The sequence below is a fragment of the Felis catus genome, chromosome A1, assembly GCF_018350175.1.
Source record: "Felis catus isolate Fca126 chromosome A1, F.catus_Fca126_mat1.0, whole genome shotgun sequence".
NCBI classification, from domain to species: Eukaryota; Metazoa; Chordata; class Mammalia; order Carnivora; family Felidae; genus Felis; species Felis catus.
The window spans coordinates 72558928-72571888 of NC_058368.1; the positions used below are offsets into that span (position 1 = coordinate 72558928).

At 42.3% G+C, this 12961-nt stretch overlaps 1 protein-coding gene across 1 annotated transcript in view; it reads left to right on the plus strand.

Moving 5' to 3' along the window:
• Window positions 1-12961, plus strand: part of ITGBL1 (integrin subunit beta like 1) — a 207323-nt gene that overhangs the window by 180338 nt on the left and 14024 nt on the right. Inside the window, exon 8 of the mRNA XM_011280788.4 lies at window positions 2467-2583. Coding sequence (XP_011279090.2) covers window positions 2467-2583 — 117 coding nt within the window. The remainder of the gene's footprint in view (window positions 1-2466; window positions 2584-12961) is intronic.

Below are 12961 nucleotides of genomic sequence, written 5' to 3' on the forward strand. Positions count from 1 at the left end.
AAAAAACCCAAAAAACAAAAAAACACACCAAGAAATGCAGAGTGGCTAATTATTCTCCAATATTTGAAAAAGGATACCTGAATTATAATCTGCTGGGGAAAAAATGAACCTAGGGCTGAGTATGAACACTTTTCAGTGTAACTTTATAGAAGAAATACAAGACAGAAACTGTCCATAATGAAATAAATGAAACGTTGATATCCGAATCCATATGCCAGCATTTCTATCATCCTTTCCAGAGAGGCACAGAAACCAATAATGCATATCCGGGAAACTTCCCGAATGCCTTAAAATGTTAATAAATTATCACCACAAATACATATGCCCTCAAACTTAAAAATTGATGTTGATGCGATAACTGGACTGCATTCCCTCTCAGGAATAATGTGGTGGAAGGTTCCCATATCTGTCCATGCAGGACTAGTTAACAGTATGTGGTTGTGCTGCTGATGGTTCTGTGGTTAGTCTCTTTGTCCCCACAGTCAAAAAAAATGGCATTTTTTTGTCATTCACACACACACACACACACACACACACACACACACACACACCCATGATGAGGGCGGATGTGTTTATGTACACCAGAAGGTAACTGGGACTCAGGAAATCTGGGTTCCGGCACCAACCTTGCTAATGTCTACTTTGCTGGCCTTAGATAAATCATTTAGCCTCTGCTTGCATGGGCTTCCTCATCTATTAAGTACACTGCAGAAAGTCATGGATTCTCTTGACATTTTATAAAAAAATAAATGAGTGCTGACGTATTTTTCCAAGGAGAGATCTGGGGTCTACCAGTTAGAGTTCTTGTCTGTGGACAACAGGAACCAACCTCATTAACTGGGATGGAAAAGGATTTTATTAGAAGGGTTTAGGTGCAGAGTGCAAGCTTAGACAACCAGTTCATGCAACAGCCCAGGGAAGCAAGGCCCTGCCGAGAACTAGCCCCTGCTGCCATCACTTTGGAACTGGGTGCCGAGTTCCTCCACTCGTGGACACTCATTTCTGTGCTGTTGCTCTTGCAAACTCTGCCACAGACCCTGTGCCTTTTCTTCCACCCTCAAGAACCAAAGCCCTGGCCAAGACTGTCTGGTGTGTCCCTCTTCTGTCCACCAGTGCGTAGGAAGAGGGAGTATCCCTGGGGAAGGGGAAGAGCTCTGCCTCCTGCTGAACCTGGACCCATCTCTAAGTAGGAAGAGAGACAGGTTGAAGGGCAGCCAGAACAACACTATCTCTTGCAATATCTTCCACCAGATTCTCAAAGGGACAGTGACCCCCACCTCTGCTGCCAGAAAAGATTATGAATCACTGCATTAGATTATCTTTAATTACAGCTCTGAAATTATATGATTCGAAATACTAATTTTCCTTTCTTCCATCATCTACCAACTCAGAATTTCTTTAACAAGATACAAACGCAGCAACAGAATGACTAACAACATTGCAGGGTCAGCCCCGAAGCATCTTATGATCATTTCAGTGGGTGTGTAATTATGATGGTTGGGCTAATGACAGAGAGGAACAGATGTCTTGGAGTAGTCACCCAGCTGAATTTCTGCCAAACCAGCACCGATTCCTCAGACAAAGGGAAATTTTCTTTCTCGTATAGCCTCCCGGTGCTGCGTTGAGTATATTAAAATGCAGTCTGGCTTCATGGCTAAGTGCGCAAATTTTAAGGTTAATAAGAATGGATATAAATTTTGAATCTCTTCCTTATGAGCTGGTTCACCGGGGAAGGGAACTTGGCGTCAGTACGTGTCTGTTTCCTGTTTAGTAAAATGATAGAGATAATGCTGGTCATTGTGTGGTATGGTGAAAACAAAATGATGGAATTCAAAGAATTGCAGTGTTTGACACATAGTTACAGCTCAAGAAATAATGATGAAAGCCATAACGATAGTAGTTAAGGAATTCCCAAACTTTGAATCCAACTCATTGCAAAGACCGCTTATACTTTAACATTTCAAGTCAAGAATAATACTGGTATTAAGGTCGTGCACTTTGATACGTGGTCCCTGTTAAAATGAGTTCTATGAATTACAAAATGGATGCCCAATTGTCAAAAAACATCACCTCGAAATGTACCTATGAACATCATTTGCTTATGTGGCCGATAGAGCCCCAGTAACAATACATACAATATTTTTTTTTAATGACAACGTTATCCTAAGTTATGTCAAAATATGTATGATTTGGTATCATCAGACTAAGTGGAAGATGAAACGCCCAGAGGGTTTAATAAGAGAATTCGTCTTGAAAACCGAACGAAACAAAAGCGTCACTCCAGCTCCCGGCCTCCTCGGCACTTGGTCTTGGTCTTGCCGGAGGCGGGTAAGAAAATTATCTGTGGAACTATTTCCAGGCGCAGCAGGAACAGCCTTCATGGTGTGTTAGTTGTTTGTATCCTTTGGAAGCCTGGCCGATTCCGTGACCCTCCTAACAAGTGTGCCCTCCCTGTGCGTTTTGCAGGTAAATGCGAATGTGGCAAGTGCACCTGCTACCCTCCGGGAGACCCCAGGGTGTACGGCAAGACGTGTGAATGCGACGGCCGCCGCTGTGAAGGCCTGGACGGCATGGTCTGTGGGGGTAAGCGCTTCTCACAGCTTCGCGGCCAGCTTTGCCTTCCTTTCTTACCCTACATCTTCTTCTTTTTTTTTAACAAAAGGAAACTCTGTTAAAAAAGAAGATAAGATAACCTGAAGGCAATATACAAGTAGACCTAAAAGCATTACACAATTCGGTTTGTAATGATCTTTATTTTCTTGGACTCTTGACTTAGGGATATGTGAAAATACGCAGCCCGCTGGTCACAAAAGGTTGTTGAGATTATGCTAAATCTTGTGAAGATAGTGACAGGTTTTGCTGCACCTGCTCAGTTAGAAATGACGTTTCTTGCTCTGCTAATAAAAACTGGTAGGGGAAGCATGTATTACCTGCAAACGTGGGGGTAAAATCACACTCTACTTAGAAAAGCACAGAAGATAGACATTCCATTTCCATGATGGCTGGGAGACCCAACAGGAGCTCACCGAAGGTAATAATCTTCAGAGCAAGGGGGACCCAGGGAGAGGCCAGGCAGCAGAGGGAGTGCAGCACAAATGAGGTCCTTGAGGGCGAACGTGACAGTGTCTACCCAAGCTTCATGCAGCCAAGGGGATGGGGCCAACCCTCATTGTCCTGTTTCAGTCTTGCAAAACTTCATGTTGTAGAGATGATGCCTGCAGACTGCAGCTCCGTGCAGGTGTCCAGAACCAGCAGATAATGATTGTAATGTGATTGGGTGCTATTATCAGGGAAAAACCAAAATGCACAGACAGCTCACTGAAGACGGGGACGCCATCTACCTGGCATCCCTGTGTGTCTTTCTCTCTGTTCTCTCGCTGACCAACTATAACACACTGGCGATTTGAACAAACATCCTTTGTTCTTTCCTTTCTTTGTGAGCCAAGGGAAGAGGCCCTTGCACAGCCCCAAGAGATCGCTCCTGCTTTCTGCAGTTCACAGATGCGACAGGGAGTGAGGTTGGAGGTGTCAGTGTCCCAAAACTAAAAAGTGGCAGAACCCAGGATGTGGTCTCTGACGTTCAGTTCACAGATCTTTCTCGATACCACAGTTTTCCCCAGGGTGACATCAGACTGTTTGGACTTTTTGGCAATATTATTTTTAGAGTTTTTTTTCTTCATTGGTAACAGTTACCAGAAATATCTAAATCGATTATAGTCTTTTTATTTTTCTGGTAAGTGCTCTATGTTTACTAACTCATTTAATTATTTTTTTAAGAATCTTTATTTATTTTTGAGAGAGAGGGAGACAGGATCCCAACCAGGCTCTGAGCTGTCAGAGAAGGGCCCGACATGGGGCCTGATCATGAACTGTGAGATCATGACCTGAACCGAAATCAGGAGTTGGACACTTAACCGATTGAGCCACCCAAGTGCTCCCTAACTCATGTAGTTCTTACAATGGTATCTAAAGCCCCTACAAAGAACCACATACACATCTTTGCTCTTATTATTAGCATTGTCATTATCTCTGACATGGAGCGTCTATCTCACATGGGTCTCCCTGCCCATCTGCCTCAGTAACTTGGTTGAAATGGTTGATATTGTAGAAATCTATTACATCTACATACCCATAAATTATAGGCCCCCTCCCCCCAGTGCATCTCTCTCTACAACTTTGGGGAGGAAATCAAAGATGGCAACAAATCTGTATAACTCCCTGCTAGATGAAATCAAACATGTGTTAGGTAAGTGAGAGAACATCTCACAAAGTAATTTTTTACACTAATACTTGACTCTGCTTGTCTATACTCTCTGTATTTTGTCCATCTACCCAGAGTTATCTGTGCCCCTGGGAAAACTGATTTTCACTAGCTAAACTAGTAAAACACCAATGTATAAACCAGGATACCAGTTACTTGACATCCAACGAGAAATATAATTGTGCTGGAGACTAGAACACTTTGTAGGGGAACTCTGTGGGAAGTAAGATTCAGAGATAAAGATTTGAATGCAAGGAATGTATTGAAAAGGTGAAGGATACATTGTAGGAGAGTGGGTAAGGGAAGGCAGTCAGTTACGATGGTGTTATCAATCCAGTTACCACGACGGTCAACTGTAGCTTCATCCAAGGACAGGAGATGAACCTCTGGGAGCCCAAGTGAAGCACACAGCTCTGATTTTTCCATCAGTCATTGGTCGAGGACTGCTTCTAGGAGCCATGAGCTCGCCTGCCACATCCAGCATGCCTCAAAGGTACACGCATGATCTCAGAGCAGTCTTCTCTGGCTAGAGACACCCTTGGGGCCGAGAACCCCAGGTGGCACCGGGTGGAAGTCCCCAGAACAGTAAGGATGATATTGGTGGGCCCAGCTGCGGCTGCCAAAATACATCTGCCAAAGGAACAGACCACTCATGCCGGGTGGCCTGAGTGTCTTCTCTGGATAGTGCAGCAGACAAACCAGCACAGTCTTATTCTTCAATACTGGTTAGATTCTGCCAACCATCCGATCCAGCCTTTCTTGATACAGGATGTAACGCAGTAGATTAGACAATAGCTGTAGACATGCTAACACCCCTATCTTCCTGCTATAGCCTTGGTTACAACTTGGAAGATCCTTACTCACACAGTGAGAAATTAATTCTTAGGTGGTTGATCTCACCGAATAGAGATGGTATCATGGAACTTAATTATCAGAGGACAAAGGCATTTTTGAGTTTGGACAGAACTTTGCTGCTGCTCCCGTGTGCTCAAAAGAAGAGCACAGCCCAGCCAGCAGCAGGCACGTAGCAGCCAGATATGCATAGTATCTCTGATCACTATAATCTATAATTGGATGCATCGTCTCAGTGCTTTTTTCTTAAATTGTAAAAACCAGATCTAAAAAAAATCACCTATGCATTTAATTTCATATTTTAAATCTTATTAAAGACACTTTATCGACCAAAGATTTCCGAATACCTTTCAAGTATGTAAAGGAAAACAATTCTTGGGCATTTTCCTTGAAAATATTGTATGTTATTCATAATTTCACTTTCATATGTGAATAATGTCCTTGAGAGATTTAGGGTTGGGTAATACTGGTATTTTAAAAGATTGTCTTTAGGTAACAATGACTTGTTTTTCCTTCCTTCTTCTGCTTCATCAAAGCTCCTTGAGCTGACCAGCCTAGGTGACAGTGTGGGACATTAAATTCTGCCACCATTTCTTCACTAGGACTTCTGCATGCATCTTTATACATACAAGTCAGTGTGTTTTCTGCTCTTCTTGTCATTTACTTGAGTCTTTACTCTGGATGGTCAATCCTATTGTTCGGAGAGGGATAGTTCCAGGACGGAGAGGGAGAGATTTCCCCATCAATGGCCTACTCATGTTTATCCTAAGTAACATACAGCTAGAAAAGCTACATATAACTCACAGCCCACACACACACTCTGTTTAGTATTCCCCAACAAGGCACTGTCTGGTCTTCTCATTCATGGTAGCTATAGTCTATCAAGTTTCCGTGAACACTGAATTAGCAAATACTGAATCATTGCTCCTAAGAAAAATACGGGGCCAACTGTATTGACCAGGCCAACCTGCCTCTGGTCAGAGGATTTTTCATCAACAGATCAATACATACCATTGTATTATGTTTATTTCTGTTTAAAGACCTTGTATAATGCATACTTGATTCGTTAATATGGAACTCATGGCCAACAGCCCTATGACTCACGTCTGAGCGGAGATTATGTGACAGGTGTTTTCTCCGTAAGGCGCATTACAGCCTTTTTGCCCTTAGGTACACGAGGCATTTCAGCACTATACTTAGGGGCCATCTCAAACATCAAAATTATCAACAAAAAACATGAAAATGTGAAAAGCATAGCCCTAAATACACTGCAGAAAGGACACTTCTTTACAGTGTAAGAGTTAACACAAGAGGCAGAGCGTGATCTTCTTTGGCCTTAGCTGAGAACGTGAACCATTCTGCCTGTGTGCTCAAATGACCTGGAAAACTTTAATGAGTATTGATTTCAGGGATACAAATACATTTCAGTGAGTAAGCAAATTCTCAAATACAGAATTTTCAAATAATGAGAATCAGCTGTAATTCATGTTCTCACTGGGAATATTACCTCCCACCGCAGCTTTGCGCGTGGGCTCAAAGTGGGATTTCTTTAGGACAGCTAATAAAGGTACTGTGATTTTAATTCTTTTATTTTCAGAGCACTGCTTTAGGGGAGGAATTACTTGAGCCTTGGTTATCATAGTCTTGAATTTCATCTCTGTCTCCGCTCTTCTCTGGAAAGAAAATACAAGAGACAAGACATTAATTGACATGTTTGAACATATGGTAACTTTGGTACTAAAGTATACAGCATACTAAACCAGTTGATGAGGCAATCATAAGTTCCTGTGTTTTTCATGCAAATGCAAATGTACTTGAATATTAAGAAATATAAATGGCAATACGGTGAAGCAGTCAAGACTACAGATGGGAACATTTTTTCCCCAGCCCTGGCTCTGCCACTTACGAACAATATTACTTGAGACGGTTTACATAACCTCTACTTCTCACCTATAAAGTGATCATCATAATATACCTCTTTTGTAGAGTGACGATAAGATTAGTAGAGTTAGGGGCGCCTGGGTGGCGCAGTCGGTTAAGCGTCCGACTTCAGCCAGGTCACGATCTCGCATCTGTGAGTTCGAGCCCCGCGTCAGGCTCTGGGCTGATGGCTCGGAGCCTGGAGCCTGCTTCCAATTCTGTGTCTCCCTCTCTCTCTGCCCCTCCCCCATTCATGCTCTGTCTCTCTCTGTCCCAAAAATAAATAAATGTTGAAAAAAAATTTTTAATAAAAAAAAAGATTAGTAGAGTTAATGCAGATAAAGTAGCCAGCATATAAGTGTATATATGTATGGCATACACTTACATATGCACACATCATGTATTATTATTACTGGTATTAGATACATAAAAAGAGAATGGCACATATAACAAACTTAGGCAGAAGTTTCTGCTGTGGACTACAGTTAACCCTAAGGGATGTGTAACAGGGCTCCACGTTTGCTTATTAATGCCTTTTGTAAGAACAGTTTATTATTCAGAACTGTGACTTTCTGGTGTTCCATTTTAGACAGAATGAATGTTTTCTCCTGTCTACTTTTTGCATAAAGCCGTCTTTCTCCTCACACTTGACACTGAGCTACCCAATCAAAGTGGCCGCCATATTTCTAGTGGCTCTCACTCAGCAGTGCAGCTTCTGTGGGGGAGCTTCTCATAGATTTTCCCAAGCATGGAAGAGCATAATTAACAAGACACTGGCCATTGGGGTTCCTCGGGTCACAGTATGCGTTACCAAAGTTTCTGTACTTCTCAGTCTATCTAAAAATACCCATTATCCTAGTGAAACCCCTCTTATCATGTATATAGCACATCACAGTAGTTGAGTCAGCAGATACTCATTGCATGCTTATTCCCTGTAAAGCCCTGCTCTGCCCTTCAAACCCACACATGCCCTTAAATAATTTTATCTTCTTGATACCATTCCCTCTGGCCTCTAAACTTATAGCATTCCTCTTGGTTCAGTGTTAAACCCATGTAAACTTGGTCTATCCTCAACGATTCCACATAACTGACTCTCCCTAAGGTTATGATAAGTCCTAGTCACGCACATCCTTGGTGATTTTCAGTTCTCCAGCATGTGACCAAGTTTAAACACAGAGTTGTGGGTACTCTAAAGCCCCTATGAAATGGTCTCCCCTCTGAGCCTAGGAGACCCCTGTCCTACCCATTTCTTCTCCCACTTCTCTTATAACCACTTTATTTCTTTCTCTTGTTCTTCTCCCAGAGCCTACCAATAAATCTTATATTTCCCTTGAAATGGCTCCTGGATGTCTTTCTACTTGCTGTGTGTTGCCCTTGAGCGATCTCAGCATCTCCCACGTTCATGTTCAGGACAGTCTCTCCAGGTGATTTCTTAGCTCCATTCTCCTCAGCTTCAGACTCTTCTTTTCAAATTCTAATTAAATGTTTTCATATGGAAATTCTTCCAACTTCTGCCTGGTTGAAGCTGAAGTTATCATTTATTTCTTCATTAATTCATCAAATATTTATTGAGCCTCCACTATTTGCCAGCACTGGAGATTCGGTGGTGAGTCTGCTGGGGCTTACAATTAAATTTGAAGGGCAGACATTGACAAAGGAATGACAATGAATTGGGTCCTGCTGAAAGGAGAGCCATGGGTTCAGTGGGAATATACATAATCGGGGGGTGTAACATAGACTCTAATGCCTCCATATCTGGGTAACACTATATGGTGCACAGTATGTGCTTCACATGTATTAATCAGCTGAATGTGACAACCACCATACTTAATGATAGGCTGCATACAACTTCGCCAGGTGCTGGCGGCAGGTGTGACACAAACAGTCACAGAGAACAGCACGTGTGGGGCATCTGCGGATAAAGCGAGAGTGACGTATTCCAGGAACATTTGAGAACCAGAGAGAAACCCTGGCTGGTTGGAGATTGGAATGCAAAGGGGGGAAGGGTGCAACACGTTTTGAAAACCATATTAATGATTTGAGGCTTCCATCAAAGGATGATAGGAAGCCATCGAAGAGGTTTAAACAAGGCAGTAACATGACTCCTGCAGTGAAAAAGTACCTCTAGCTGCGGGGTGAAGTGTGGATCGCTGGGAGGAGTTTGTTTGCAAAAGCTGGTGGGTGGAGATGTTTCCAAGAGGAGACCTGGAGAGAGGTGAAGGCGGTTCAGCCAGGCAGGGGACAGTACAGATGGAAAAACTTGCTAGTACTGGTGACAGTATTAGATGTGGACAGCAGGCTGCCGAAACCCTTACTTTGCTACAAGAGACGTTGACCCTCAAGCTCCTGGCTTGGGTTCCCCGGAAACAGATGAAGATGGTGTGTGCCAGGGTTACCAGAAAACACTTCTCATGGCAATAGTGACCTACAATTAATAAATTTCAACCAATTTGGGAGGGATTATGACTCAACTATGAATGTCTGATGGGGATGCCGTGCCTTCGTGGGATTTCTGGGAGCTTATGCCCAAGGAATCATTAGGAGAGGTTTTGGCTCCTCTGGGACATAAGGCTTCCTCTAAGTCAGGGAAGCCTCAGCACCTGTGCAGTATGGATCTCGTCTCTGGGCATCTGGGCTGTGTTATCCGAAGAGAAGGAAATCCCCACACCACTATATTGAGCTGTCACCCTCATGAATTGCTCAAGGACTGACATGGAGAGGAAAGCCTGGTACCGTCCTGCTGCCAGGATGGGGTTCCTGACCTGTTTCCTTCCTGGGAGATTGGTGCTGAGTGTCAGCCAAATGCTTAGACGGACCTCCACTGCCCAAGGAGTCTGAGCAGCATTTACAGAAACCCATGATTAAAGGATGTGAGTGAGAGCGGGGTAGGTTCAAGGATGAATCCCAAGTATGAATCCCAAGTTTCTGATTCGAGTAACTGGATGGGGGGAAGGAGACAACGCTTTTGTGGCACCAATTGTCTCCATCTCGTTTTAAAACAATGATTTCTTCATGAAGGTCCATGGAGATGGAGAAATTTGGATGTGTTATGACTTTGTCCCTTTTACCTGACATCATATTCCTTATCTTTGCTTCTTCTGGAACAACTCCTCATCATTTTTCTATTCTTCCATCAGTCTTCCAAATTATCTCCTTTAGAGAACCTTTCTGAAATTATTCTGGACTTCCTGCATACTGCAATACCTTCATTATTATAACATTGTGACATGTTATTGTAAGTGTGCTTATGTGTCTTTTCTTCAAATGTGTACACTTCCCATGGGTGTAATGAAAGTCTCTCTCTCTCTCTCTCTCTCTCTCTCTCTCTCTGTGTCTCTAATTATTGTATCCTCAAGCTTAGGATTAAGATCTCAAAAATTTTTTTTCTTTGAATAAATTAGAAATTAAGAGAACCACAAATAAGGGAGGGAGCGGGGGGCAGGGAGAGAGAGAGAGAGAAAGACAGAGAGAGAGACAGAGAGATCTCAGTTTGAAATCAGAGAATTCTTCAAGTTGGAATGAACATCTGACTGGGGCCTTGAACAGCAAATATTTAGATGTATGAAGCTTGGGTGTGAAGAACATTTTGGGTCTGGGAAAGCTAAGTGAAGGCACAGAGATGAAAAAATATTTGACATGTGGAAGAAATATACTGTTTCATTTTCTTACATCAGAACTCTTCTCCACTGCTCTTTAATCCATCCTTGGGAAGGATTTTTTTCAAACTACTCATTTATCATTTATGGTATAAATTACTTCACTTTGTTTATTTTATTTTGCTCATCTTTAGATGTTAAGACATTATTAAATATTTCACTTTGCTTTTTTTTATTTTTCAACCTTTAAAAAAGACTAAAATATAAAGGACAAAATAAAAATCACTCATAAATCCATCCTTCGAAAATGATATCTGGGAATCTTTTGTTGTATTTCTACATTTTTTTTTGGAGGGATAGAACTTTTCAAAAAATCTTGGTTTATGAATCTTCTGTGGGTATTTTGATATTTTGTCTGGAGAAAGTCCACAATCTATGGTGTGTGTGCGTGCACTCTGCTGCATTTTTTCAAGGAAAATTTAAGTGAAAGAGGTCACCATTTTCTTGGAAGCTAAGTGAGCAGTGCCACACAGCAAGCTGAATGTGAACTTCATACTCGACCGACCAGGAATTGGATTCTGGCTCCATTTCCTACTAGTTGTAGTAACTTGGACAGGTTATTTTGTCTCTCTGCCTTGGTACACTCATGTGTATGGTAAGGATTATAATGCCCACCTATTGGCTTTATGATGAGAAGGGGACATAAAGAATGAAATGTGACTGGTATTACATGCCAGGAAGGCATCAATGCACGCCCTGGGTACTAGGTGGAGAGTGAAAGATTGAAACGTCCGTCTTCAGAACAGGAGAAAACAATATGTCTGTCTTGGCTATCGTAAAGCATTAACTACGGAGGTTTTGGAAGGAAGTTGGCATCATTTGAATCAGCAGTCCTGTGCCTCAAAGGAGTGAAGGCTATGTGTTCAAAGCTTTAACTTCCCCATGCTGTGGCAGCCAGTGGTTGACAAATATTACTACCATGAGTACGTGAAACTCCTTAACATCATCCTTCTGGTGTGGCTTCAGAGGAGAATGAAGCAGAATCACTAATTCAGGTCATTTTCTCAGTGCACTACCAGACACAGACACGGTCTTTCACGGGGAGGAATGAACTAGAACCCTGTGCAGCCATTGTGTCGCCAGAGAGCAAAGCAGGGACTGCCTGAGTATTTTAGCAAACAAGGAATAAGTAAAATCAAACACAACCGTAAACCTACCTAATCAGCATGCACCTGAGAAATAATAACTAACACTGTTTATCCCCTCCTAACAATAACGCTGGAGATGATTAAACCAGTTCTGGTAGGCTGGGGTAAATTAGCAATTGTACCTGAAGGTGAATGTAAGTAATTACATAATTTTAAGCGGTTCCGTTTTGATTACACCAAAATCACGACCTGAAAATGACTGGCAAGCAGAAAATCAGTATGAAGTAAGACCATTCTTCATTTAACTAAATTATTGGTTAGTCATGTTCAATGATCATAGACCACATGTGGACCTTCTCAAAACATCTTTATTAACAATAAAAATTGTGTGTGATCTGTAAATGCATGGATTTTTTTTTAATCAAATAAGTCACTACTGAAAACAAAAACAAAAATGCTGAGTCCAGGGTGATAGTCCCTAAGTATTGCTCACTTTTTAGTGGATTATGATTTTAGGATTTCATAAACAAAATATATCCACGCGTTGGCTCAGGTGTGTCTAATTGTCTTAGCCGAGCATGAGCTTAATCAGAGACCTCCCTCCTGTCCTCCATTTACCCAGGATGAGAATAAGAAATGGACTGCTTATTGCTTTCCTTCTTTGCTCTGTGCTCCTGGAATAAATGCTGCCCATGAGTCCAGTTGAAGAACAAGAAGGGGTAATGAAGAGCCACCTCTTAATTACATAATCAGTTCACATTTCTCCTGGGAGTTGTTTAGTTCAGAGCTGCAAATTAGAGAGCATACCGCCGAGAATATGAACGTGGCAACCCCCAGGCGCTGCTGGGTTGCTCACATTGGCAAAGGCCTCCACCCACTGACTCAAGCCAAGCCTTTCGTAGCTAGGGTCGCAGTGCGATTGCCTCCAGTTTGCATCTTAAGTTACTGCAGAGATAGATAAGGAGGTGACTACCCGAAAGCCATCAATGTCCCACACACCTTCTGTATTCACTTCTGCCCTTCCAGTGTGACTTTTATTGTCATGCTCAGAGAAAGCCTCCGGTGTGTCTATCAACTAGGGAAAGAAAAAGGGGAGAGAGAAAAGGGCAAAGAGCAAAGGACACATACATGCTGGCTGTGTCCCATCTGGTTTTCTTTGGAGGATAGCAGCTATCCTAGAAACT